Raw genomic sequence first — 25,978 nt, forward strand, 5'->3', positions numbered from 1 at the left:
TCGATAACCTGAACAGCTGTTTAATATTTACAATTGAGCATATAATAGTGCCAATTGAGTAAATAAAAGTGAATATTTCGGATACTCAAACATATTTAACATAATATTTATTAATTATAAAGAACATAATTGATTTATTTCAAATTGTTAATTATACCGAGTCACACAGTTTTGGCTGCTGTCGGTCTCAGTTTTTAAATAAACAGCATTACAGTTTGAGTGCAATGCTCTGTTATTATAACATCGACTCACAGTTTGAATTGCATTGTTTTCAGGTTTGGAAACATTGAAAGTAACACACGTGCTCAGTCGTTGCGGGTAAACATGAAAATCGCTGAAGCATAATTAAAATATAAAAGAACGCAAATTGGGAACCAATAAAATGACGCATTTGGGTGAAGAGGACAGCCCGGTCGAGGAGAAGAAAAAACCACGCGGAATTGTTAGGGAGAGCAGCCAGATATTCCGCCGGAATCGAGCGCTTGGCTATGTCAGCAACCAGGTGCCGGCAGTGACGCGCTATGTGCAACGTCGTCGGGACACGCTGCTGATCACCTGCATTGGCCGCTCCTTTCAGGTGTACACGGCCAGCCACATGCGCCTCCTGCATGTCAGCGGCCTGCATCCAGACGAGATTACGGCGCTGGCTACGGACAGGCTACACACGTATGCGGCGAGCAACAAGTGCATCTACGCCTGGCGAGCGGGCAAGCACATACGGCATGTGTACCGGGGCCATGAAGGTAATGTGCATCTGCTGCTACCCTTTGGCCGAAACCTAATTGCTGTGGATCGCAAAAATGTGCTCAAGGTGTGGAACATACCCACCGATGACGTCTATTTGAATGTGCCCTTCGACGAGGAGGAGTTCTCTATCACAGCTCTGGCCCATCCGCCCACATATGTGAATAAAATTGTTCTCGGCTCGCGGCAGGGTCAACTGAAGATCCTGAACATTAAGAAGAACACCATACTGTGCACCCTGAGCCACCATTTACAGCGCATCACTTGCCTTGAGCCGGCGCCTGCATTGGATGTTATGGGCGTTGGCCATAGCGATGGCACCATAATTGTCTTGAATCTGAAATTTGATACGGTGCTGATCACCTTCAAGCAGGAGTGGGGCACGGTCAGTCAGTTGTCCTTCCGCACAGATGGTCCACCCATTTTGGTCTCCGCCAGCGGCATTGGGCACTTGGTCTTCTGGAACTTGGAGGAGCGCAAATTGGCTGGTCAATTGCAGGCGCACGAGAGGAAGGTGACGACGGCAATCTGCCTGCCCAGCGAGCCGGTGGTCTTCACCACATCCCCGGACAATTCAATGAAAATCTTCGTGTTCGATATGTCCGACGGCGGCGCCAGACTGCTGCGCATGCGCGAAGGTCACACGAAGCCTCCATTATTCATACGCTATCATGGCGCCAGCGGCGTCTCCATTCTGTCCGCCGGGGACGACAGCACGCTGCGCGTCTTCTCCACCATATCGGAGTCGCTGAACAAGAGCATGGGTCGAGCCACCTACAATCCCAAGGCGACCAAGAAGAAGAGTATGTTAGGACGCAATTAAAGCATCAAACCAAAGCTCAATCCCAATTTCTTTTTGTATTCCATAGATCACTTTGTGTATGACAAGAACAGCATGCCGCCAATTCTGGAGTTCACTGCGGATGCGACACGCGAAAAGGAATGGGACAACATCGCTGCAATGCACGCGGGCATCATACAGACCACCACCTGGTCGTTCCACAAGAGCCGCTTGGGCGACCATCGTTTGGTGCCACAGCAGTTTTACAATAGGAACCGCGACGATTTCCAAGCGGAAACCACATCTATCGTTGCTTCGCATTGCGGCAACTATGTTATTATTGGCTACAGCACCGGCGACGTGGAGCGCTTTAATATGCAGTCGGGCCTCCATCGCCTGAGCTACGGTGGCTTCCGCTCAGCCCACGAGGCAGCTGTGCGTGGCCTGGCGTGTGACAATTTGAATCAGTATCTGGTCTCGGGCTGCTCACAAGGCCTGGTTAAGTTCTGGCCATTCAAGGCTAATGGTGAGTGTTTGCCTAGTAAATCATTGTTCCGCCTCAAGCTCATCATCCTCACCCACTCACTTCACAGCTATGAAGCCAGTTGCCGTGCTGCGACTAGCTGATGGCGTTGCTCAAATGCGGCATCATCGCGAGAGCTCCTTGGTTGCCATTGGTCTGGATTCGTTCAAGATCTACGTGGTGGACATGGATACGCGTGTGGTGATCCGTAAGTTTGTCGGGCACACGGCAAAACTGAACGATATGGCCTTTAGTCCGGACAGCCGTTGGCTCATCACAGCCTCCATGGACTCGACCATCAAGGTGTGGGACATACCCTCATCCTATATGATCGATCACTTCAAGGTGCAGCAGCCCTGCGTCTCGCTAAGCATGTCACCCACTGGTGACTTCCTGGCCACCGCCCACATCGGCTTGTTGGGCATTTACCTGTGGGCCAACAAGACGCTGTTCAACCAGATCTCGTTGCGTTCCATAGATCCGAATGAGCCGGCGCCGTATGTGGGCCTGCCCGCTAGCATTTGCAATGCCATGGATCTTGATGATGCCATGCAGGAGCTGGGCATTGATGACGCTAACGATAATGTGGAACTGGGCGAGCAGATTGATGCCCAGTACGAAACGCCTAAGCAGCTGACGCCCGAGTTAATCACACTCTCCGGTCTGGCGGCATCGCGCTGGCAGAATCTGCTCGACCTGGAGCTGATCAAGCAGCGCAACAAGCCGAAGGCACCGCCTAAAACACCCAAACAGGCGCCCTTCTTCCTGCCGACGGTTGCAGGCCTAGATCTGCGCTTCGATGTATCCAATGGGCAAACGGACAACCCTGAGCAATCCCGTGTGCTCGAGGTCTCCTCGTTCAACAATCTGACCGCCTTTGGCAAGCAACTGGAGGCGACGGCCACAAGCAAAGACTTCGACTCCGTGGTGCAGCACATTACCCAGCTGGGTCCGTCAATGGTGGACTTCGAGATCAAATCACTGCATCCCGATGCCGGCGGCACCAGGCTCGCCATGCTGCAGTTCCTCAGCCTCATCGAGCACATGTTTGGCACGAACCAAAACTTCGAATTGGCCCAATCATATCTAAGCGTTTATCTGCGCTCCCACGGCTTGAGCTTAAGCGAATCCCCAGAGCTTGTCAGGTCGCTGCGCAGCGTTGCGCAAACCCAACAGGCGGCCTGGGAGCGCATCGAGAGCAAGTTGATCTACGGCACTGGCGTCGTCGCGGCACTGCGCAACTTTGCTCGCTAACTTGGTCTATAGCCTTAAGTCTCTTAAATTACGTTTTACCAGGTGTTTGTAAATAAATTGGTAAAGTTTTATATTACTTTGGAAGCATTTTCAAATGTCAAATTCGTATGTGATCCCAATTTTTAATTTGGCCAAAGAATAGATATACCTATCTGAAAGTGAGCTCCGTCAGTCTTGAAATCGATAGATATTGGGATTAGGAATTTCTATTGCAGTTGATTTTATAGACCATCCTAAGTTGATCGATGATGAAAAATTTGCTAATCATGCAATATTGATGATATGGAATTTTTTAAATTTAGAATTCAGCATTGGAAAAACTCAATCGAAATTCGATTTAGACATACTTATCTGATATTATATACATCATTCCCTATGTCGAATAGAGTGAAAACCTAAGAATTTGTAAGGTCTAAATGAAAGTTTAAATTCACTTTCTTTAGTAAGCTAATGTCTAAAAATTAGTCAGACCTATGAATCATATGAATCACGCCAGACTGATAACCGGCTTAGTTAATATGCAGTATCGTAACTTATCATGCGCTACCATTCAAAGAAAAGCGAACGCATAAACATATATTTTTAAAGTTGAAATTGTGTATTATTTTATTTATTATATCCGTTTAATCTAACGCTTTATTATTTAGGCTGGAATTAAATAACTTAAATTTGTTCCTAGACGCGTTGGATCGCGGTCTGTAAATATGCGGTTCTAGTGGCGAATTGATTCAAATTTTGTTTCATTTATATTTTCGTATTTCATGGGGGTGGCATCTCCTATTGTCAACTCATATATATCATATATATCCAACTCAACATAAACGGAATAAAACAATGTTTATATATAGTTTTTCGAACCACGCGTTAAAAATGTAGTGCATAATATTTTTGATAAGTATTTTCTTTTGTTTTGTTTTGTTTTTATACCTAAATATCGTAATTAGCATATCTCGTAGTCTGAAGAGCGTCTCCCGATCCTAAGCCATATATATAACTTGAAATTTTTGTTTCTTCAATTTGGATACATTTTAGTGTATATATGGGTGTGTGTGTGTGTGTGTGTAAATTTCAGTTAATTATTTGCGAGTGTTTCTTTTTTTCTTTTAGTTTTAGTTTGGGATATTACAATGAATGCAGCAAATGCCAGTCGATGCGGATGGAGTGCCAGGTGTTGGGAATATATACGCGCTAAGTGCCAAGTGGGGGGCAGTAGCTAGTTCAGACGATGTTAGTGACGGACTTGCATTGGGTTGACAATTGGAACGCGCAGAGGGGGGTTGGCGAGTGGATATTCATTCTCCAGATACACCTTGGGCGCAGACACTTGATTTACTTCTTGGATTTCGTTTTTATGGGTGTTGTTTACTTTTGTTGTGTGCTAGTTAATTTGCTTTAAGTGTAAGCCGTTTAACTGGATGTGCACTGTTGAACGCGTGGTCCGTACTGGTAGCCACCCTCGTCCTCATCATAGGCCATGCGCTGGTGTTCCTGGCGACGTTGCTTGGGATCAAAGTCCTCCTGCAAAACGAAACAATAAATAGTTAGCGATTTACTTTTTCTTAAAAGACCTCTCTCTCTCTCTTCCTCTCCTTAGACTTACCAAAACTGCATGCTCTGCATCAACTGGAATGTCAATATCTGGCGCCGGTGGCAAGCATTGCTTGAGCGTCGGGATAACTGATGGATTGAGCATGTCGGGGAATATAACTTCGAATTGAATGATGAGTGTGCCCTTCTCCAAGGGGTTCTTGAATATGGGCATACCCTCTTCAGCAATGCATTTGGTCATTTCGTGTCGGATAACTTCACCGGGTTGTGTGGAAATCAGCAGATCGCGATCATCGAGAGTCTTGATTACCCGCTGGAAGCCGCACAAAGCCTCGACCAGCTGCAGCGGCATTTTCATCATCAGATCCGTATTCGCATGCACAAATGTTGAGTGCTCTTTTTCGTCCAACAATATTATGATATCACCCGGCTGAGATTCGGGCTCGTGATCGCCCTCGCCTGCGAATACTATCTTCTGGCCATCCCGCATGCCCTTCTCGATGTGCACCTCCAGCACCTTGCGCTCTCGCACCGTTTTGCGTCCGTTGCAGTTCTTGCAGCGATCCTTCTCCTGTATGGTTTCACCGCTGCCGGAACACTTTCGGCACACCTGCTCATTGTGTTGCACGATGCCGGGCGCAATCTGTTGCACACGGACCTCGACACCATTGCCGCGACACTGCACACACTTCTCGATGCTGCCCTTCTTGCCACCGCGTCCCTCGCACTTGTCACAAATCACATTCTTTTGCAGCTGCAGCTTGCGCGTTGCTCCATTATACAGCTCCTCCAATTGAACGGACATCTGGTGGACGACATCTTTGCCGCGTCGCTCACGACGGCGACCGCCGCCGCCACTACTGAAACCGGTACCAAAGAATTTCTCAAAGAAGTCCATTGGATTACGGAAATCGCCAGAATCGGCGCCGCCCTTCTTGATGGCCGCCTCACCACCCTCGTCGTATATCTGACGCTTGTCCGCATCGGAGAGCACCTCGTACGCCTGCGAGATGGCTTTAAATTTCTCGCCCTCATTGGGATTCTTGTCTGGATGGTATTTGAGCGCCAATTTTCTGTAGGCCTTCTTCAGCTCATCAGGGGTCGCATTGGGCTTCACTCCCAGCAGATCGTAATAGCCCGTTTCCTTAACCATATTTTTTCTTGTTAGCTGATTCTTTTGCACTTTAACTGCAAGCAGAGACGAAATTACATTGCAATTACTCGGGTTGCCAGATATTTATAAACTGGTCGCTTTTTGTTCGTATAAATGGTAATTTCCGGCATGCGAAAATTCAAAAGAAAAAAAAAACGCAATATCAAGGTCGGCACACGGCGGTATCGAAGACAACAGGGCCCCACGTTTTCTAGAAATTTTCTATTTCAATATGCTTTTTTGTTCAGTTTTGGATACCACATTCGACGCCTCACAGCTGACTCTGCCCTGCTCTTTGCATTTCGTTGTCTCTCTCTCTCTCTCCCACTCTGACGTAGATACATATACACACACTCATCCATACATACATATTTATATACAAATGTACATAAACTTCTAGAAAATTTCGTCAGCAGTGCGCAGCCCTGGTTGCCGTAACCGTTGCCCCTGTGCGAACATCGGCACAAAGCGAACGGCATGATAATGTGAAAAAAAGCACACCAACACAATGACTAGGTGTAAAGCAACGTGCAAAAAACGAGACGAAGCGAAAAAATTAGAAAACGCTGTACAATTTTCTATTGATTTGTGTGCGATTTTCGTAATGTCAATTGTGCATGCTGCAATTCCCAGACAGGCGCACACATACACACATAAATATGATTATGGGCGCACACGCTAAAACATGTGCCGCGCAGGACGCTGCGTCAGAGGAATATTAATTGGGGTAGAGACAAAGAAAATTCAGCTTTCGTTGCCGACTTGAATCGATTTTGCAAAATAGTGAATCAGGCGTAACATAGTGCAATTACTAACTACGACGCAAATATAAAAATTATATATTCCCTATGATTACTTAACAAAGACTGGGCAAAAACTAATCATCAAATACACACTCACATAATGCCTGCGGGAATAATTAGACCATTTCTTAGTAGTTCTCACCTTTTTATTACAGGATTTCACGAGTATTCGAATATTTTTTCTAATAGTTATATATTTATATATATGTATACCGTTTTTACAGTACGCTTTAAGAGTTACACTTTTACTATAATTTTAAATCTATTTCGAATACTTTTTCAGCAGCCTGCTATCGCTGTACGAATGCGCCACGCTTGTTGTATGAAAGATCGAGAATATATTAGGGGTGATACATGTTACACTACTTTTATTATAATAATACTGCCATAGCAACGAGTCGCTCGTTGAGAAAATGCAACTCTGTCCCAAATGCGCCGTCTGGCAAGCCTACGACAGATACAAGCAATACGGTCACACTTCACAAAACAGCTGTCTACGGCGGCCTGGTTATTTAACTCGAGTGGAATAGACAGAGATTTAATAAAATAAATTCTGAATTTGAATTAGAAATGAGACACGCTCAATTCATAGCACGCACTGTGTTTGTGCACAACAACAACGTGGAGGAGGCATGCCGTCTTCTTAACCGGATACTCGGCAAGGAAGAAATCTTCGATCAGTTCCGCCGCACGCGCTTCTATGAGAAGCCTTACCAGGTGCGAATACAAACAATATAAACATGTTCTTAAATGTAGCTAATGACTGTTATTTTTACAGGTGCGTCGTCGTGTTAATTTTGAGAAGTGCAAAGCCATCTACAATGAGGACATGAATCGTAAAATTCAATTTGTGCTACGAAAGAACCGAGTGGATCCGTTTCCAGGCTGCAATTAAATTTACATGATTTAATGTTGTGGCGTTGTTTTTTAAATAAATCTAAAACATAGTTAAGAAACAAAAACGAAGAAACGCATAAATGAATGCTTAAGCTTTTCATGGAGCTTTTATCCTTGCAGCGGGCACACAAATGCCCCTTTGGCCTCATAGTGTTAAAGCGCTTTAGCGGCAACAGTGAGCTTTCAATTTCTATTGCTGCCAAACAATTCGCAATTCGTTGCTCGGCTCAGAGTCTTCTCTGTGTTCGTGCAGTTAGGACGAATTTTTAAGTTGATACGTTACAAGAGGTAAAAGTGAACATTTTTGGTTGTTCCATTTGTGCCAATTACAATAATAATAATATCTGTTGTTATTTGCGAAGTGTGTATTGCGTTGTTAAACATTTTTATAGCACACTTTTGAGCGTTGCCATATTTGTTATTTGTGCAAAATTCATGAGCATGTATTACTAGCGTATTTTAGTGGGTGTAGTGTGTATATGCCAGTGTGTGTGAGTGTGATTTGCGCTGCATTTGCAGCATAATTTCGGCTGTGGTTTTAACTGCTGCTACTGCAGTTTGTGCTGCATCCCCACTCAACAAAGCAATCTACAACAGCAAGTGGCTTGCAATGCGCAAAACGTGCCTAAGTGCTCCCAAATGCATCGATAATTCGCTTTTGTGGCCAATCTATTACAATCGTGTGCGTGTGTATGTGTATATGTGTGTGTAAGTGAATGTGCTTCTTCTTTTGTTTGTGTGCATGTGTGTGTGTGCCTGTGTAGCTGCCGATGGTTGGGTGGCTTAGTTAGGGACCACAGCATAAAATTCGCTTAACATCAAAGTTGGCGTGTTCCATTCTGCTCTCCCATTGACAAGCCCCACGCTTGTTGTTGCCGTTGTTGTGGCACCTTGTTCGAATACCCTTGCAATGGGTATGCTGCCTATGTTGGCAAATGTATGATTCGATGCGAGATTGTATATAGTATCGATTGTGTGTAGCATATAATTGCTAGATATATTTTATTCTTTTACTTTATTTCATTCCTGTGTTAAATTTTACTGTTATACTACATTTTGTTATCATCCTTTATTTATTATTTATTATATTAAGAGTATGTATATAAAATATTACATTTTATTTGTGAATGATATTTTATTCTTATATTGTAAATATTTAAGTCTTGAGTCAAATATCAAATGGATTAATTTTTACTGCTATGAAGTCTGAGCTTTTTGAAACAACATAATATAATTCATAATTATCTGCATTTAATGAAATTTAATTTAATTTTATCATGAATCGCTAATTTTTTTTTTTTTTTTTTTTAAATATACATATACATTTATATATAATTGCGATTTTAAATACAATGTTTACTTTTAACTATTTTAACAGTATCGAAATTTAAATTACGGATTTACAAATTTACTGTTTTTCGTATATGTAATATATTTATTTAGCAAGTGTATTTAGTTGTCGTACTTCAGAATGGAACTTACTTTTACTTTTTGTTTATGTTTCGCTGAGCGTTGCTTGCATTGCTTTTACTACCTGTAAGGGCATTTAATGTTCCCCATTACCAAATTAAACTTTTCATTTTTGTTTTGTTGTTGTTTTTTGTTTTTGGTGTTTCCGTTGTGCTGTGCTGTGCTTTGCTTTGGACGCTTTTACTGCCGCTGTTTTATCGATTTCTTGTGTTATTTTTAGCAATATTTATTTGCATTGATGTGCGTGTGTTTCTGTTTCACTCTCTTGACACTAACACTTACACACTCGAACACACTTAAACTTGCATTTGTATGCATAATCAAATTTTGTTGGCAGCTAATCAAATTGATTACGTCTAATGTCCTTTACAGCTCGAAATATTACGCTATGTTTGGCAATCGATTCGTGGCTGTTGTCCTGGTTGCCAGCTGCAGCCTGGCTCATGCCTATCCGGCGCTCTTACCATATCTCTACTGTAAGTAGGGCTCACGATATATACTATATGTATAGATATATGTACATGTATTCATGTTCGTGCAGCCCCTTTGAAGCGCAGCGCTGATACTTTTCCGCAAATCGAGGACGATGTCGTGGAGCTGGATCAGCTGAGGCAGGAGCAGCCCGCGGTGGGCAAACGACAGCACGATGGCAGCACCGCACGGACCACCACAACCACCACCAAGGAGAGCATCGAGAAAGTAATTGCCCCACCAGAGGCGGGTAGCAAGGAGCAGCCTCTGATGCCTGACCTGGAGCGTCAACTGGAGGTGGCCACGCCCCTAATGTCGATGTCCACCACAACCACCACCAGCACATCGGCAACGACGACAACGGCAGCGTTTAAGGACGATGGCGAACGCTCACAGCTAGAGGAGCCAAAGACGGCGGCCAAGCCGGCCAACGAGCCTGGCGCCCATGCTAAGGTAAAGAGCTATTGCCCTGCCCAGAACCCGTCCCATAGCTGTATTTGTATGTGTATATGTATGTATGTATGCCCCTTGTAAACCAAGCCAATATGTGTCTTTTGAAAATCCAAGTGTATATCCACGAAACCACCCAAAAACCAACAGGCTTTCTACGGTGCAGCGCGTCTAGCATTTGGCCAAAATCCCGAGGTATTGCCCACATCTCCAGCAACCACAACAACAACTACAACAACAACAACAACAATGCCCACGACTACAACAACAACATCAACAACAACTGCAGCGCCAACAGTGGCCACAGAAGACGCAGCAGCGCCAGCTGGCGAGGATGTGGCGGGTGAGCCCGTTGAGACTGCCGAAGAGACAATCGACGCAGTTGGCGGTACCGACGTAGACCCAATGCCGGATAAATTGCCTACGGCCCATCACAATCACGATATCAACAAGGAGACCATTGGCGACATACTGATAGACCAGTTGGAGACGGTGGCCAAGACCACAGAGCGACGCTCCAGCATGCCACATATGACGGCCAAGGTTCTTATGACAACTCAAAAACCATTTTACTGATCGGCAACGAATTGGCTAACCCAACCTAAATTGATCTATTCTCAACATTCGCCCACTCTTGCTTGCACTTTGACCCCACGCACATCTCTGCTGATCTGCCCTGATTCACATACTCTCTTTAATCTCTCTTTTGTAGACGGCTCAGAGCTTGCTGCGCAATGCGAATGGCCAATACTCTTCCTTTGATATGGCCCAGTATGTGTTCTGGACTGGCGACGAGACAGGCGTAGCTAGAGCTGTTGAGGAACTGATCGATGAGAATTTGGTGGGTTTATCTAACTATCTAATATTCTAGGTCGACATCCTGACATCTATATAAATATATATCCATATATTTAGAAATGATCTATAAATCGTGAGTCATGCACCCTGAGGTGAATGCCCAAACTAGGATTTGTTGTAGGAATATTCCTCCTAGCCTAAGAATATATCGAATATTTGGATATACGATTCAGTTCCAACTAGAGTATAAAATCGATATACCTCAGATACCCTGTATACCTATATCCAAAAATCCAAAAATATATATTTCATTAATTCTATCTCTACACTTCTTGAATGAATCCATTTCTATATATTTATATTCCACATTTATCTTTTATCTTCGCAGATCACCCGAGAGAGTGCTCTGAAGTTCTTGCGCGATATTCGTCTGGGCATTGAGTTCTTGCAGCGCTCCTATGCAAATCGCATTTTTCCCGAGGAGTTGCGTCAGAATCACTTGAAGCGTAATACTTTGCCTAGCTCGACAACCACATCGACAACAACAACAACCACAACGAGCACCACCACTGAAAAGCCATTCATACACTTGGACAGCGATTCGGATGCAGTAAGTCCGGAAATAGGACGAGGCAAGTCCCTAGACAGCTTCACCTTCTGGAATAAGCTGAAGGCCCTAGAGAATGAGAGTCCTCAAGGTGGGTGGCAAATAAAGAAAACTATGTAAAAAGTAACTATATATTTAAACGATATGTGTATATGTTAGATCTAACGGACTATGATGAAACCATGGGTCGTGCTAAAATCGTAGAATATTTGTATAATGAGTACAGCTTGGAGGAAATACTCTACAAATTGGCCAAGGTAAGTTGAGATATAAACAGATGAAGAGAAAGAGAGAAAGAGAGAGAGAGAGAGAGAAAGAGAGAGAAAGAGAGAGAAAGAGAGAGAGAGAGAGAGAGGGAAAGAGAGAGATTGTAACATTTATCCTGCAGGTAATGTTTGCTCAGTCTTTGGCTCATGGCTCTGATGAGGCCCAGCAGGAGCTGCAGAAGCTAACCGAATTCCTGGAACACGAGGGCAATCTGGGCATTATTCCCGTTGACTTGCAGAAGAAAGTGCTAAGTGAGTGGGGATTTAATGTTATCAATAAAAACAAGTTTTCTAATTTGTTTTCGTTTTCCTTTTAGGAGTTCTGCTCACCGCACTCTCCGATACTCTAACCGAACATCCCGAGTTGCTGCCGGCTGCGCGTGTTAACTTGGCAAATCCATTTTTCAGACTTCCAATGCATACCACAAGTCAATAGAGCATTGAGGGCAGCTCTTAAATGTTATCAAAAGTATATATATAAATATCTATATGTATACATATAATATATATGAATGAAATATTAACTAAGTTATATACACAACTGATCATATATACATACATATATAATTATTCTGTTTCACAAGTTGTTTAACATAGACAGAAATGCGCTCTCTCGGAATTGGTTCAACATTTTTTCCTTCTATACTAAAGACAACAAAAAAGAAAACAAAATGGCAAATATCGAAAGGCTTATAATTTAGTTCTTATCATAGCAAATAAAAAAAAAACTCTCGTGATATTTTTGGCAGGCTAGAAAGTGCGAGATAAAGAAACGTTTTTATATTCATCATATATACTACATATATGACAAATTTTAGAAAAGTGGTAAAAGGAACCCTTAAAAAAAATAAAGAAAATGAAGAAGACAAAAGAGAGACTTGCGCTTTTGAAAAATAGTTAATCTGAATCTGTATTGTATGCTTGCTTATATTTGATATGAGTTAGTTAAAAAAAAAAACAAAAAACATGTAGATGAAGATGAAGAAAACTTAAGAGGTTGAAGTTGATGATATCTATGTAAATGTCCTTTGTTATTTGAGGCTCTTCATATGGCATCGTTTGTTCGCTTCCCCTCAAACACTTGAAATTTAAGCAGGAAAGGGCTTAAAGTCCGCATATATCAGTAGCAAATAGAACTGCTTTTTCCAATACATACATATATATATGGTTATATATATTTTTTTTGTTCTTATTATAAGTACCCATATATATATACATATACATATGTTACATGCATACATATACCCTACTAAATAAATACATAACTAACCAGTTGCTGATTGATTGATTATACGTTTATGTTTTGCCAATTTAGTTGATTGCTCAGTTTTAAGATATATAAATATTATATATGATGTGTAAATCGCTGTAATACCAATTATTGTTTGAAAACATACTTGATATACTAAACAAAATATATATGCTATATATTGTTTAAAAACAAAATACAATCTGTGTACTTGATAGCTAGTGTCTACTATTGCCAGCTGGACTCATCGCTTACTGAATTGAAAGTTTTCAGAAATATAAAAAATAAATATTTATTCAGGAGAAATCTTGTCGGTTCTTTATAGTTAGTATCTACTGTTGATTTAGGGGATCTTTGCTATCTATTTAGCAAAGATCCCCTAAATCAACAGTTATTTTGAACTGCTCTTCTTTTCCAGATATGTATTTATTCATTTAAAATTCTTATGTGTACTTCATACTTAGTGTCTACTGTTCTTTTTTGGGCTCTTCGATCTCCGATTTGGAACCATCCAGCAACTTATTAATTTGCGCCTCTGTTAGGGGTTCCTTGCTGTTGAAAATCTTTTCGATTTCAGCGCGTTCCTCCGGATCCATTTGTTCGCTATATTGCTTGGCCAAGGCTTCCAATCGTTCCTGGTTCTGATTGAAACGTTTGGGCAACCAAAAGATCGTTTGCACCATTCTACGACGAATACAAAGGAATTCAAGATAAAGTCTTTGAGATATAATTTTCATGTATACCTGAGAAATATAAAACCCGTTACAGCCAATATCAGACACAATGCCGATGTCTTCAGCATGGTCCAGTAGTCAACAACAACTTGCTGATGCTTCATTTTGGTAATTGGTAACAGGTAGCAGCTCCGATAAGCAAAATGGGGCAACTAGTATATCCTTCCGCGACAACGCAACAGTATCTAATAAAGTGTCATAAGCCAGTTTATCGAATATTTCTTGTACATGCTGCTTAAGGGCGCAATTATCGGATTGTTGTGGTCGTGGCCGGTCGTCATGACTAACCTACATATTTGATGCATATGTGTATCTCCCACAAATCAATAATTCTGATTGCATACGTGTCTCGACTATGTGTATTCGGAGTGCTGACCTAGACCCACGTCGAATGACCTGTAGGCATAGGAAATCAAAGGAAATTCTTTTACTTTTCGAACTAGTCCTTTTTAATTATGTGCTTTAATAGTAAAGTGGGCGTGTTCTACATGGGAGACGCTCAAGCTACTTAAGGTTGTCTGTATATTTACATATATAAGAAAATAGATGCAGCCAAGCACATGTCAAAGTAGTTAAGACCTCCACTGAACTAGTTTAATAAATTGTAGGAGCTGCAGATATGATCTAAGATTTATTTTAGAGAATAACAATGATATTGCCATGAGTATGTAAAAGAATATAAACAATATTTGCAAAACCACAAAAATAAAAAATTTTAATACCTCTTATCTGTACAAAATTGAATCAGAGTCTAGATAGCAACCTGACCACCTGATATACATAACTCTATCATTGTATTTATGTATCTATCTGTATCTAATCTATATTGATAAATGTAGCTGCTATGCAACCATCATAGGCATCTATTAGGTAAATCCCTAATATCTACCAGTTATACTCTCAAATCTAAGTACAACGATTGATTTTTATTGATAACTTTTAAAGGGCTTCAGTTATCAAACCCAAATATTAAGCTTATACTAGTTATGTTATAGAATAGTATTTACTTAAAGAATTAAGTCTCTAGCGTTTACAACTATGGAGATCACTGGGTTAAAACCAATGGTATAGACAACATGTATGTCTATGCTAAATTTACGATATGTATCCCGCCTGTTTTGCGTTAAAAACGTGATGCCATTTTTTGTTTTTAAAATTTTCAATTGTTTTTCAATTGCTTTTTTTTTTTTTAATTTTTTTATACGAGCAATCACGTCACGGCCTAAATAATAAATATTGTATACCAAGCATTGACCTACGCCCGTAGGTAGACCAACAGCAAAGAATTTTGTCATGCTGTCCTGATGATGCATTTTATTTTGTATATCGTTTATAGCGAACGTACGATTGGGCTTATCAAATATATTATTTATAGTACCAGTACACACGATTGTAATGGTTTTGCACAAGAAACTCAATAAATAAAACCAAAAAATATATATACGTATATACTATATTGACGATAAAGGCCGACATGTACTGAAGTAGCATGGAGGATCGTGCGAATTGTAAATTAGAGACAAAAGTGTCTCAAATCAAAAATAGAAAAAAAAAAAAATAGATTAGACCCATGGCTCTACATAGCATTCGATTCGCTGGGGGGGTAAACAAAGTGTAAGACAACAAAAATTTTGACTCACAGACTGAATATTATCAATAGATAGTGCTGCAGGCATATCAGATCTTCTAGAGGCGATAACAGATGCCCAGCCTATATAAGGCGCTCGTATTCCCAGGCTAAGTGCAATACTGAAAGAAGGAACAAGATGAGTAGACACTTGATTTGCGCCTGCCTGCTCCTGGGCATGCTATCTCTGGCTCTGGCTGCCAAGAGACCCATCTCGGATTGCGTAAGACCCATCCACAATTAACTTGGGGCAAGTTCTAGATTTCTAGATTTCAACTGCTTTCAGGGCGAACGAATCGAGAACGATGGCTATCCCATGGAGCGCCACACCGTGGTCACCGAGGACAACTACATTCTGACCATGCATCGCATACCCTACTCCCCCAAGACAGGCGACACTGGAAAGCGACCAGTTGCGTTCCTCATGCACGGCATGCTGAGCTCCAGCTCCGATTGGGTGCTGATGGGTCCCGGCAAGGCCTTGGCCTACATCCTCTCCGATGCAGGCTACGATGTCTGGATGGGCAATGCCCGCGGCAATACGTACTCCAAGGCCCACAAATACTGGCCCACCTTCTGGCAGCTGTTCTGGAACTTCAGCTGGAACGAGATTGGCATGTACGATGTGCCCGCCATGATTGACTACGCGTTGGGTGTGACTGGCGAGAGCCAGCTGCAGTACGTAGGCCACTCCCAGGGCACCACCGTCTACCTGGTCATGATGTCCGAGCGCCCCAAATACAATGACAAGATCAAGTCGGCCCATCTGCTGGGCCCCGCCGCCTACATGGGCAACATGAAGAGTCCTTTGACACGCGCCTTCGCTCCCATTCTGGGCCAGCCCAATGCCATGGTCGAGCTCTGCGGCTCCATGGAGTTCATGCCCAGCAACAAGTTCAAGCAGGACATGGGCATTGAGATGTGCAAAGCCACCTCGCCCTACGCTGAGATGTGCGCCAATGAGATCTTCCTGATCGGCGGCTACGATTCCGAGCAATTGGACTATGTAAGTGATAGAAGAGAATAGCTAGATAACCAGATATATGACGTGCTCTATCTTGATTTCTCTGCAGGATCTGCTGGAGCACATCAAGGCTACATCGCCCGCCGGCGCTTCGGTCAATCAGAATCTGCATTTCTGCCAGGAGCACAACTCCGGCAAATTCCGCAAGTTCGATTACTCTGTGTTCCGCAATCCCTACGAGTACGGCAGCTACTATCCGCCGGAGTACAAGCTAAAGAACGCCAAGGCACCCGTCCTACTGTACTATGGTGCCAACGACTGGATGTGCGATCTGAAGGATGTGCGAAAGCTGCGCGATGAGCTGCCCAACATGGCGCTCGATTATCTGGTGCCGTTCGAGAAGTGGGCCCATCTGGACTTTATCTGGGGCACTGAGGCCAAGAAATACGTGTACGACGAAGTCGTGAAGCAAATGTCTAACTACGAATAGTTTCTTTATTCAATCAAACGATTCAAGCATTAAAGGGCATTGGTCAAGCAATCACGATTTCCATCTGGTAGCCCAATTTGATTTCGTCGTTGTTCAACAGTTGTCCATCTACTATATAGAAGCCAGTCGACAAATATTTCTCAAGTTTCGATGCATGCAGCGTGTACTCCTTAATGTAGAAATCTTGGGGAGACAATGGACAGCTCTTTGGGTCGGGTGCATTCGAATATTCCTTTATCTTCTCATATATGAAGTTCTTATATAACGATCCCATTAAATCGCAGACACCCATCACAGGATAATCCTTATGCACTTTATACTCCGATGATGGTGAATCCGCCCTAAGAATCGTAATGTTTACCTGATTTAAATTAATAAATATGTATTACTGAGATGAGATATAGGCATATGCAAAATTGATATGTATAAAATTAAATAATTACATAACAGCTAGCTGCTGTCAGTCTGCTTTGAGCAGTGAGTGTGTCATATCAGTTAGCCAACCGTCAAAGGTAATGTATGGATAGTTAGTGCTATAGCAGTTAGCAAATGTCGTCAAGCTCGATCCTTCTATTGCATAAGTATGAGAATTTGCACTTACCTATTTGTATTTTGTATAATATATTCTTATTGATATATACACATATATCTCACCTTCCAATCGTTGTCTAGGCTGGTCAACATTTTCAGCTCCCCATTGATAACAGCGCTTGTCTTTTCATCCTGGTATTTGACTCTTAAGTCAGCTCCGAACATCGTCGTGTCCTCGTGAGTCTTTGATATTTCGCCTATGGTTGAATTAAATTCGCCACCTTGCACAAGGACGCAGCTGCCGAGTAGCAGCAGTGCGAAGAGCTGCACCAAGTACACAGACATTGCAATCGGATATAAAAATTGACGAGCATCGAGCGAGGTTTATATACAGCTGCTATTGCATGCGAGCGTTGCGCATCCGCCACGTAGGCCGATCGAAATCAAAAGTGTCAACGGAAATGGCAGCATGTTTTTTAACAATCACGAATTTATGTATTTTTTTTTTTTTTTTTTTTAATGGACTTGTAACGAGATAAACTCTGCCCAGGTTGAATATTGTTATAATTCGATCAAAGCTTACATAACATAAAATTCAATTTTGATCTAAAAGTCGCAAATTATATACATTAAAAACAAAAGCCAACAGCTGCAATTTATGCAATTAACATCATCTTAAACTAGTTGCAGGCGGGAATGTTACTGCTTCTCGTAGCCGAAATTTAATCTCAGCTGCTCTAGGAACATGAACGTCAATATCGTCTGCGGACCCAGACGCACAAATGCCGGTACGTAGCCCTTGAAGAAGCCGAGCGGCCCCAGTTTCGCTGTATGCAGCACAATGTCCCAGAGACTCTTATATTCGCCGGGCTTGGCATTCATTGAGCGCGTCTTCAGCACATCCATGGGCTGTGTTAACGTCGTGGCTATGGCGCCGGCCATGAGGGAGGCGGTGAAATGCGTGACCAGATTGTCCTGGAAATAGGGCGTGGCCAACAGCGTAGATTTGATCTGGTCGTAGAAGGCAATCTGGCCAATGGTCATGAAGACGCCACGAGCCGTCGCCGTCGAGCCGCCCGAGAATAGCTTCCTGAAGCCCTCCGTCTTGTACACCTTGACAATGCCATCCACACCAGAGCGATAGCTGTTGAGAGAGCATATATAGATTATGATTAGTTTGGGATTCAGTTTAGTTTGTTTCGTTCGTCCACTTACTTTCTACGCAGTTCGGGCGGCAGTTTAACATCGTTTTGCATGCGCACATTTATCATATCTGCGGGCGTGCCAAAGATGCCGCCAATCATGCCCGAGAGGCCGGCCAGGGCGATTTTGCCCGCAAACGTGTCCGTGTTGACGAACTCCTTGCCCACCTCGTAGGCACCGAATCGTGTCGTCGAGTATGTCATTTGGCGCAGGATCGAGGCAGATAAACCATTGTAGAAGGCCAGGACACCCTGTTCCTGCATGATTTTTGGCACCAAGCGCAGCACGGACAAATGGCCCTGTTGCGTCTGCAGCGTCACCTTGAGCAGGTCCAGAGGGTGTGTCACGCATGCCGCTCCAACGCTGGCAATGCCACCAAAGTACCAATGGGCATGCTTCTCGCTGCTCATTTTGTTGATTTGCGTTTCTCCTTTTTGCTAACTAATCAATCAATCAAATTAGCAAAATATTCAAATACATTTTTGTCAATTTAACACTAAAACTATTAACGAAATTGTGATTTTATTTTAATATCAAGTTGGCGCAACATTCTTAACAGCTACAAAATATTACATCATCGCCACTATTAATAAAAGCTAAGGATAATAAAATACGCATAATCAGCTGAGCCATGACGTAAGCATTGGTTGCGCGCGCCTTCAATCACGTCAGCCATTTGGCAACACTAGTCATATATACAAAATGGCCACATCAGCGAAAACTGAACGCATCTAGTGGCAACGCTGCACGAACAGCTGTCTGCTAAATGCTGTTGAAAGCATTGTGAACTCGTTTGTGTGTAGTGCCGCTTATTGTTTTCTTTTCGTGCGCAAATTTGCAAGTTTTCCACAATCAAATCTATTAAATTGCTTTGCAGCATATGTGCCATACGATTTGTAAGTACATTGGATAAATATTTATACATATATTAGTTGCTTACATGCTGCGAAACATACAACGTGCGCGTAACTTCGGCTAAGTTGTTGACGTGCACCTAGTTAATTCTGTATGCATCTCCTATTACGAAAAAAAGCGGTTGTATTTCATTTCGGCATTGAAATTGGTCAACATGTAGCGGATATTTCTGAATATTTGAATATTTGTATATGTTTATTTTCATTTCAATTTAAAAGCTGCCTGATTGGATTTTCCTTTTAAGTTAAGCAATTTGCGCAACTGAATTATAACGATATCGGAATGAGTGTGTGTGTGCATGATAGATTATGTGTGTATAAGTGCCTGAAGCTGCATAGTTATGAGTACGCGTGTGTGTCCTTGTGTGTGTGTGTTTGCATTTATTTGCTTGATTAGCCATTTTCGAATACACACATACACACGCACACTGACCTGCGCACCCTAGCGAGTTACGGTGGGCGTGAGTGGATTCAAAGGCGTTACTGCCGATATGCCAAAATTCATATTTTAAAATAAGCTAAAATTGTTCGATTTGATATTAAAAAAAATTTTAAATTTTGAATTTTTGTCTTTCAAAAACGAATATAGCTGATAAAAATATTAAAATTGAAATTTCAGAAACAACAATGTCAATCAAAATACATATGTAGTATAAACACGTATTTAAAATTTCTAAAATTATTGCTTTATTAAGAAGGGCTATTATAATTTTTTTATAAAAAGGTTTCTGGTTATATAATATATAAAGAAACCCTAATTAAAAGAATATATAATATTTATAACGTAACCAACCACACTAAAATTATAATTGCAAAAATTCCTTTTTGTAGTTTTATTTATGTTGGGAACAATTGAAGACTTTTAGATAAATTAATGAATATACCCATTAGGGAAGTAATACTGTATTTTATTTTACGTCAAAAATATCTGATAAAATTTTCTGACTGCTACTGTAATGAATCTAATTGGAATCTGCATTTGTTTGTTCCGCTATGGACGAAGCAATTGGAAATTATATTGCTTTTACACTGGAAACTTTTTAGCGATAAATCTGCTTAGTTGCAAATGAATATATTCATGTTTAGTTGAGAACAAAAACTTATTAGCTAACAATTAACATTATTTCATGCTTAGTCACCCAACAAAATGTGACCCTGTTTGACTTTACGCTAATCGACTTTTCAGCTCGTTGCCCACTCGCCTGGTGATAACAAACTAAATAATTCCAAATATGCATAAGCTTCTTTATGAATATTTGTATGTATATGTGTATATGTATGTGTATGTATATATAAGACATTTTGTGTGAACCATGCCACGTGCAGCAAATGGCCAATAAATCACACGATTCTTTTCCTCTCTTGTGTTGCCAAAAAAGAAAAACAAGTGGATTCTGATTGGAAACACTTATTGTTTGTGTTTTTCGAGAAATCTAAGCAGCTTCCATACAGAAAGCTTAACACATAACCGTTTATCGAGCTTAACATATACAAGAGCTTTTAACAGCATAGTAAATGTAAAAACATTTGTTAGCCTTCCTGCTGTGATATAAAGATTACATGTTATACCGGCTATTGATAAGTCGTTATTATTATTAGATTTTGAACTTTTTGCTGTTTATCTGATCATAAACTGAAACGTTCCGTGAGCAAAGGTCAAAGCAAAACATCACATGATCCAATAAGAAAAATATGCTTATAGATTTATTTCTATATAATATGAAAACAGTCGCGCCTTCCCAACTAAAACATATTTCTCGGCGTGTGCGGCTGTGTACATATAATATGTGTGTGCGTGTGTGTGAGAGTGCATGTGCGTGTTTGCAAACAGCTGATTGTCACATTTTTTCATAGACGTAGATCACGACAGGTAGCGTGATAATGCCATGATTTCTCCCGCTGTTGCTATCAAAACTAATGTCTGTGCAAATGTTGGCAATTGAATTAGATTTAAACACACACATGTATATATAACGAAATGCACACACATTCATTGCATGCAGTGTAAATCGTTGCATTTTGATATTGAAAAAATTGACTACTCAGCTAATTGAAAGTTTACCTTGAAAACGCGAGAGACAAATGTTGTAGCGGCGTATGTTGTTTACCGCTATAAATTGAGCTCTATATTTTTGGCAACACCAATACACCAATACACACACACAAACACGCGCGCACACAACACAATCGACAGAGAGAGAGAGAGAGTGGGAGAGTGGGAGTTCAGCGCATCATTACCACAATTGACGGCGAAAAACTGGTCTGGATATTGTGAATCGTTCTTTACCCGGTTTCTTAGTGTTGTTCTCCCTCTCTTGCTTTACTGCTGGAACGCACACCACGCACACAACACCACAACACGACGTCGTCGCCGCTTGAGCACTGAATACGTACTGATCGAGCAGCGGGTCGTCGACGGTCGACTGAACGTCAGACGAAGCTTCGTCCAGCGACGCTCGCGCTCTTCCACTCGGCGCGCTCTCTCTCTCTTAGAAGTGTTTGGCTTTTGGATTTTGTTTTATCACTATTGAGGTGACGGCGCGGTCAAGGCGGGCAGTTTGCAACTGTTTTTCAGAAGTGTGGCGGGGCTTGGCTTACGTTAGTCAGTTGTCAGACGCTTTGGCAGTCGCAGTCGTAATCAAACTCCTATTTAACGAGTATTTCAGAGAGGGAGTGGGAGAGAGAGAGAGAGAGCGCGAGTGTGTGCCTTCATTAAACATAAATTGGTGAGAGCTTTTTATTTCTATTCTTTTCTGTCATAACCTACGTACGCGCTCACACTTTGTATGTGCGCTGCTGTGCAAGTGTTCGTGCGTATGTGTGTCTGTGCTTCCATTCTACAATTGTAGAATAATAAAGTTAATGTCAACTATCTGCCATGTAATCGATGCGAAACGAAACAACAATGATTGAAAACAATACCAGTGTGTTGTGTATATGTTTATATGTGTGTGAGAAGTTTTCATACCGTTGCAATGGCTCATCGGTGGGCTGAAGCTCATTATCGCAGCGTAGTTCGTTCTTGTTTCAATTGTACCCTGTATGTATATGTAAAGGGGCATGAATAATGTAAAGGTTATTAGAATATCAAATATATAAAATAAAAGTGAAGAGGGATTTGAGGATATTAGATATTTATTATATATGTATGTAGCTAAAACGAAATCTCCAAATAACGAAATCACTAATGGAGGTCGAGGTTATTTAACATGCTCTACTCTGTATTTCGTCAGACAAAAAATCAATTAAATTGTTGCTAAATTATAAAGAATGTGTTGAAAATTAATTAGTTCTTATATTATTTGTTAAAATATTTAATATTATTATGCATACAGTTTCCTTAACTGCAGGGTATTTTAAGGTCCATGTATTAGGCAGCAAAGATATTGTTGAAATTATCTATTTTAAATGCCCTTTATGTAATAAACAAAGTGTACAATATATTATTAATCAGCTGCTAGGCGCCTTTTGAAAAATATAAATAAATATGTACTCACATACAATATATACCCAATAAATATTTATCTGTCGTGAGTTAATTTAAAATTTATTGCCATACATAATTATTATTAATTACGAAGCTCATATTTCAAACGGCGTTCTTTCGCCATTCGCATTGACAGCCAAGGTCTAATTAGAACGTTAATTTGTTGCAGCAATTTTTTTAACGCTTTTAGCTTGATAAACAAGTGAACGATTGGCCTAGACGCTAGAAATGGCAAAATAGTCGCCTATATAATAACAAAGGCAAATGTGTTTTTCTTATTTGCTGGCTGAAAAATGGCAGAAACACGTTTAGCTATTCTATTCCAATCAGAGTTTTGTTTACCATATTCAATTTGCTTCAAAATATTTACACATGCAGAGAAGGCGCGTGCGAGCTTTTACGTAAAAGCTTTTTTCGTCTTGGGTTTACCGCTGAAATGGGCTTTTGGAGGCTCTTTGTACATGTGGCCCATTAGCTCAGCTGGTTAGAGCGTCGTGCTAATAACGCGAAGGTCGCGGGTTCGATCCCCCCATGGGCCAAGAAGAAATTTTTTTGTTTAGTTTTTCAATTTTTTTTTTCCACATTTAATAAATTATTTTCATTGATTGGCGGGTTATTGGCCACGTGTGCGGCTGACAGCGATGACGAAGTGACAAAATGAAAGTAAATAAATTAAAAAGGAAAGTCTGGAGGTCATTCTGGCCGTTTGGCCATTTGGCCATTTGGGCAATTGGCCATTTGGTCTGCAACATGAAGCATGTCGGAGCACGTGACCCCGCGTCACATTTAATTAATTGAATACACATTTTATGGCATTTATAAATTGACCAAAAACATATTCACTTCAGTTGCTCCTTTGTGTATTGTGTCTTTGCAGCTGCCCACTAAACCATAATCTGAATTATGGCCGCCTCAGTGCTGCTCGCTTGCGGTCTCAACGAACAGAAGCTGCCAGGATTCGTGCACATCAGCGAGGAATCGAATGTCGATGGCAGTTTTCTAATTAGCTGCATTCTGGGCCAACGCCTGCGTATCTCCAATGCGGGCACGCTGCTCGTCTGTCTGCAGAATCACTATCAGCATTACTTCAATGCGGGCATGCGGCTGGGCTACAACTCGAACATCTTTCTGGGCAAGACTTTCAATGTGATCGACGTGCTCAGCGACATGGCGCGACATGGCCTCAGCTCCAAGTGGCTGCGCTCTCCTGACGGTTTGACTCTGACGGAGCAGCTGGTGAAGGACATACGCGAGCAGCTGGAGAAGAACTATCCGAATCGCAGCAGCTACACCATACTGATTGATAATCTATCCATACTGATCAATCTGGGCGCCAGCAAGCAGCAGGTGCAGCAGTTCTGCCTGGATCTGGCCGACCTGGCCAAGGCGCACGATAATCTGACCGTCATCACGAAGCTGAGCAACAGCGACATCCACCCGCTCACGGACAACAATGTGGCCAAGCTGGGCAACGTGCGCATCCAGGTGCTGCGGCTGAAGAGCGGCGTCTTTCGCGAGGTCGATGGCAAGCTGCTGATCGAGCGTGTCCTGGACGACGAGGGCAGCTACTCCTGCGAGCAGACGCGCAAGGAGGTCCTCTACAAGGTCAACGATCGCAACGTCAAGATATTTAATCCCGGCGAAATCGGTGTCAAGGTTTAGCTTTTCCAAATTCGCATTGCTGCAATTTTGTATGGAATTTATTAAAGCCCATTTTGATATACCTATATATTATATACCTACATATACATAAAAGAAAACAACAACTACAACAACAACAACTCTTGCTGTAATTGTTTATATACGTACGAGGCAGACGTCTCTGTCCGAATGGCATGTGCCAATAACATCTGTTGTTTATCCGTTTCACGTTCGTCCGTTCGTTTCTTCTAATTGCGTTGTCTTCTTCTTCTGCAACTGCTGACGTCACCGCGGGCTCGACCGGACCGGCCGGACCAGCTCTCAGCATTGACGCAGACAACATGATGAATTCGTGTCTGGACATGACTTTACGGCGGGTCCATCCGACTATGTAAACCGAACTAGAGTTCAAATATCCTGCGGACCCACAGTTTAAGGGACGCTGTTCAATATGCGCTGACGATGAAAATGTGAAACAATGCGAAAATGGATGACTGGCCAGCGGGTATAACCAACGGCACAATACTCTATTCACTCTTTAAAGTTGATTTATATTGAGTTCTTCATAGTCATGACTGTTGAATGTGTGACTCTAAAACTGTGCACAAATGTCATCGACTGTTGAATATGTTATTTACTGCTTTAGTAATTTGCGATTTAGCTTAGTGAAACTGTCACGGCTTAAAGTGCGATTGACGAAGCGAATAAATCAAATACTGTTTAGGCTTAACAGCTGTAAGTTTATGGACTGAAGACTGTTCACTGACACTGTTAATAGCAGCTATCAAATTTACATTGTGTGGTAACGTAACTGTAATGAATGCAATGACTTTCAAACTATGCTGACTGTAAATATAACTATGGCTCTAGCTATAAAAGCATCGAGTCAAATTTTACCTGGAGTGAAATAATTGCTTAGCTCTTGAATATAAGTACAGTGGCTTTAAAACTATAAGCTATAACAAGAATGACTTCAAACTTTGCCAACTGTGACAATGCATGAAATGAAAATTAATGCTGATAACTATAGTTCTTATAACTGTAAGTGCAATGACCATAAAACTCCGCTAAGCCATAAACAGAATGACTTTCAAACTGTGCTGAGAAAACTAATGAAACTGCATCCACAAAGTAATCTGCTGAGCATTTCTTCTAAACTGTAAGTACAATGGCTCTCAAACTATGCTAAACTGTAAGTGGAATCGTTCTCTGTTCACTGTCACTATATAAAGAGGCGCCTATAAAGGCTACTGCATATCACTTCTTAAATTGTAAGTACAGTGGTTCTAAAACCTCTTTAGGTAGCCATAGTACTGATAGTACCCGTGTGACTGTCAAACTATGCTGATGCATCTAAAACTGCTAAGTACTAA

The 25,978-nt window shown here is 41.7% G+C and overlaps 9 protein-coding genes and 1 non-coding gene across 13 annotated transcripts; 6 read left to right on the forward strand and 4 right to left on the reverse strand.

Annotated features, from left to right (window-relative positions):
• The first annotated feature begins 249 nt into the window (after positions 1-249).
• LOC108621290 (WD repeat-containing protein 36) lies at positions 250-3,378 on the forward strand. The gene is made up of 3 exons (XM_018018505.2): positions 250-1,547; positions 1,614-2,051; positions 2,119-3,378. Exons 1-3 carry the CDS (start codon positions 383-385, stop codon positions 3,300-3,302), a joined length of 2,787 nt encoding a protein of 928 aa, XP_017873994.1. The 5' UTR covers positions 250-382; the 3' UTR covers positions 3,303-3,378.
• Positions 3,379-3,879: 501 nt separating this feature from the next.
• Positions 3,880-7,176, reverse strand: Droj2 (DnaJ heat shock protein family (Hsp40) member A4-like). The gene is made up of 3 exons (XM_018018510.2): positions 6,949-7,176; positions 4,903-6,038; positions 3,880-4,820 (listed from the first exon to the last, which is right to left on the reverse strand). Exons 2-3 carry the CDS (start codon positions 6,001-6,003, stop codon positions 4,710-4,712), a joined length of 1,212 nt encoding a protein of 403 aa, XP_017873999.1. The 5' UTR covers positions 6,004-6,038; positions 6,949-7,176; the 3' UTR covers positions 3,880-4,709.
• A 78-nt stretch (positions 7,177-7,254) lies between these two features.
• On the forward strand, positions 7,255-7,776 carry mRpS21 (mitochondrial ribosomal protein S21). Its single transcript, XM_018018523.2, has 2 exons — positions 7,255-7,523; positions 7,585-7,776. Exons 1-2 carry the CDS (start codon positions 7,377-7,379, stop codon positions 7,699-7,701), a joined length of 264 nt encoding a protein of 87 aa, XP_017874012.1. The 5' UTR covers positions 7,255-7,376; the 3' UTR covers positions 7,702-7,776.
• Positions 7,777-7,851: 75 nt separating this feature from the next.
• LOC108621291 (uncharacterized) lies at positions 7,852-12,315 on the forward strand. 3 transcript variants are annotated; one of them, XM_018018506.2, is made up of 9 exons: positions 7,852-7,991; positions 9,546-9,649; positions 9,715-10,097; positions 10,212-10,637; positions 10,807-10,935; positions 11,281-11,590; positions 11,659-11,756; positions 11,888-12,017; positions 12,083-12,315. In XM_018018506.2, exons 2-9 carry the CDS (start codon positions 9,562-9,564, stop codon positions 12,199-12,201), a joined length of 1,683 nt encoding a protein of 560 aa, XP_017873995.1. In that variant the 5' UTR covers positions 7,852-7,991; positions 9,546-9,561; the 3' UTR covers positions 12,202-12,315. The 3 variants fall into 3 exon arrangements, with proteins under 3 accessions (XP_017873995.1, XP_017873997.1, XP_017873998.1); XM_018018508.2 differs by having other exon boundaries at positions 10,245-10,637; XM_018018509.2 differs by lacking the exon at positions 10,212-10,637 and having other exon boundaries at positions 7,853-7,991.
• Positions 11,377-14,006, reverse strand: LOC108621299 (uncharacterized). The gene is made up of 2 exons (XM_018018522.2): positions 13,758-14,006; positions 11,377-13,698 (listed from the first exon to the last, which is right to left on the reverse strand). The coding sequence occupies exons 1-2, from the start codon at positions 13,850-13,852 to the stop codon at positions 13,482-13,484; spliced, it is 312 nt and encodes a 103-aa protein (XP_017874011.1). The 5' UTR covers positions 13,853-14,006; the 3' UTR covers positions 11,377-13,481.
• Positions 14,007-15,448: 1,442 nt separating this feature from the next.
• Lip3 (Lipase 3) lies at positions 15,449-16,880 on the forward strand. Its single transcript, XM_018018511.2, has 3 exons — positions 15,449-15,598; positions 15,662-16,381; positions 16,449-16,880. The coding sequence occupies exons 1-3, from the start codon at positions 15,515-15,517 to the stop codon at positions 16,827-16,829; spliced, it is 1,185 nt and encodes a 394-aa protein (XP_017874000.1). The 5' UTR covers positions 15,449-15,514; the 3' UTR covers positions 16,830-16,880.
• Positions 16,801-17,750, reverse strand: CheA87a (Chemosensory protein A 87a). The gene is made up of 2 exons (XM_018018518.2): positions 17,484-17,750; positions 16,801-17,190 (listed from the first exon to the last, which is right to left on the reverse strand). Exons 1-2 carry the CDS (start codon positions 17,703-17,705, stop codon positions 16,873-16,875), a joined length of 540 nt encoding a protein of 179 aa, XP_017874007.1. The 5' UTR covers positions 17,706-17,750; the 3' UTR covers positions 16,801-16,872.
• Positions 17,751-17,901: 151 nt separating this feature from the next.
• On the reverse strand, positions 17,902-21,862 carry Dic1 (Dicarboxylate carrier 1). Its single transcript, XM_018018513.2, has 3 exons — positions 21,540-21,862; positions 18,576-19,004; positions 17,902-18,504 (listed from the first exon to the last, which is right to left on the reverse strand). The coding sequence occupies exons 2-3, from the start codon at positions 18,971-18,973 to the stop codon at positions 18,060-18,062; spliced, it is 843 nt and encodes a 280-aa protein (XP_017874002.1). The 5' UTR covers positions 18,974-19,004; positions 21,540-21,862; the 3' UTR covers positions 17,902-18,059.
• On the forward strand, positions 19,299-24,745 carry Elp6 (Elongator complex protein 6). Of its 2 annotated transcripts, none has more exons than XM_018018517.2 (2): positions 19,299-19,459; positions 23,842-24,745. In XM_018018517.2, the coding sequence occupies exon 2, from the start codon at positions 23,868-23,870 to the stop codon at positions 24,624-24,626; it is 759 nt and encodes a 252-aa protein (XP_017874006.2). In that variant the 5' UTR covers positions 19,299-19,459; positions 23,842-23,867; the 3' UTR covers positions 24,627-24,745. The 2 variants fall into 2 exon arrangements, with proteins under 2 accessions (XP_017874006.2, XP_017874005.2); XM_018018516.2 differs by lacking the exon at positions 19,299-19,459 and adding an exon at positions 21,985-22,203.
• On the forward strand, positions 23,430-23,503 carry TRNAI-AAU (transfer RNA isoleucine (anticodon AAU)). The gene has a single exon. It is a non-coding gene; the product is annotated as a tRNA-Ile (tRNA).
• Positions 24,746-25,978: the final 1,233 nt, after the last annotated feature.

The sequence above is a fragment of the Drosophila arizonae genome, chromosome 2, assembly GCF_054131065.1.
Source record: "Drosophila arizonae isolate 15081-1271.41 chromosome 2, UAZ_ARI_1.0, whole genome shotgun sequence".
Lineage (NCBI taxonomy): Eukaryota > Metazoa > Arthropoda > Insecta > Diptera > Drosophilidae > Drosophila > Drosophila arizonae.

Excerpts from the sequence above, each read along its gene's own strand:
- LOC108621290 (XM_018018505.2), top strand. The coding sequence starts at position 383 with ATGACGCATTTGGGTGAAGAGGACAGCCCGGTCGAGGAGAAGAAAAAA. Across the intron at positions 1,548-1,613 it reads CAAGGCGACCAAGAAGAAGA|ATCACTTTGTGTATGACAAG; the intron begins GTATGTTAGGAC and ends TGTATTCCATAG. Across the intron at positions 2,052-2,118 it reads CTGGCCATTCAAGGCTAATG|CTATGAAGCCAGTTGCCGTG; the intron begins GTGAGTGTTTGC and ends CTCACTTCACAG.
- Droj2 (XM_018018510.2), bottom strand. The coding sequence starts at position 6,003 with ATGGTTAAGGAAACGGGCTATTACGATCTGCTGGGAGTGAAGCCCAAT. Across the intron at positions 4,821-4,902 it reads ATGCAGAGCATGCAGTTTTG|GAGGACTTTGATCCCAAGCA; the intron begins GTAAGTCTAAGG and ends TTCGTTTTGCAG.
- mRpS21 (XM_018018523.2), top strand. The coding sequence starts at position 7,377 with ATGAGACACGCTCAATTCATAGCACGCACTGTGTTTGTGCACAACAAC. Across the intron at positions 7,524-7,584 it reads TCTATGAGAAGCCTTACCAG|GTGCGTCGTCGTGTTAATTT; the intron begins GTGCGAATACAA and ends TTATTTTTACAG.
- LOC108621291 (XM_018018506.2), top strand. The coding sequence starts at position 9,562 with ATGTTTGGCAATCGATTCGTGGCTGTTGTCCTGGTTGCCAGCTGCAGC. Across the intron at positions 10,936-11,280 it reads AACTGATCGATGAGAATTTG|ATCACCCGAGAGAGTGCTCT; the intron begins GTGGGTTTATCT and ends TTATCTTCGCAG. Across the intron at positions 11,591-11,658 it reads AGAGAATGAGAGTCCTCAAG|ATCTAACGGACTATGATGAA; the intron begins GTGGGTGGCAAA and ends TGTATATGTTAG.
- LOC108621299 (XM_018018522.2), bottom strand. The coding sequence starts at position 13,852 with ATGAAGCATCAGCAAGTTGTTGTTGACTACTGGACCATGCTGAAGACA. Across the intron at positions 13,699-13,757 it reads ACGGGTTTTATATTTCTCAG|AATGGTGCAAACGATCTTTT; the intron begins GTATACATGAAA and ends TATTCGTCGTAG.
- Lip3 (XM_018018511.2), top strand. The coding sequence starts at position 15,515 with ATGAGTAGACACTTGATTTGCGCCTGCCTGCTCCTGGGCATGCTATCT. Across the intron at positions 15,599-15,661 it reads AGAGACCCATCTCGGATTGC|GGCGAACGAATCGAGAACGA; the intron begins GTAAGACCCATC and ends AACTGCTTTCAG. Across the intron at positions 16,382-16,448 it reads ATTCCGAGCAATTGGACTAT|GATCTGCTGGAGCACATCAA; the intron begins GTAAGTGATAGA and ends ATTTCTCTGCAG.
- CheA87a (XM_018018518.2), bottom strand. The coding sequence starts at position 17,705 with ATGTCTGTGTACTTGGTGCAGCTCTTCGCACTGCTGCTACTCGGCAGC. Across the intron at positions 17,191-17,483 it reads GCCTAGACAACGATTGGAAG|GTAAACATTACGATTCTTAG; the intron begins GTGAGATATATG and ends AATTTAAATCAG.
- Dic1 (XM_018018513.2), bottom strand. The coding sequence starts at position 18,973 with ATGAGCAGCGAGAAGCATGCCCATTGGTACTTTGGTGGCATTGCCAGC. Across the intron at positions 18,505-18,575 it reads CCGCCCGAACTGCGTAGAAA|CTATCGCTCTGGTGTGGATG; the intron begins GTAAGTGGACGA and ends CTCTCTCAACAG.
- Elp6 (XM_018018517.2), top strand. The coding sequence starts at position 23,868 with ATGGCCGCCTCAGTGCTGCTCGCTTGCGGTCTCAACGAACAGAAGCTG.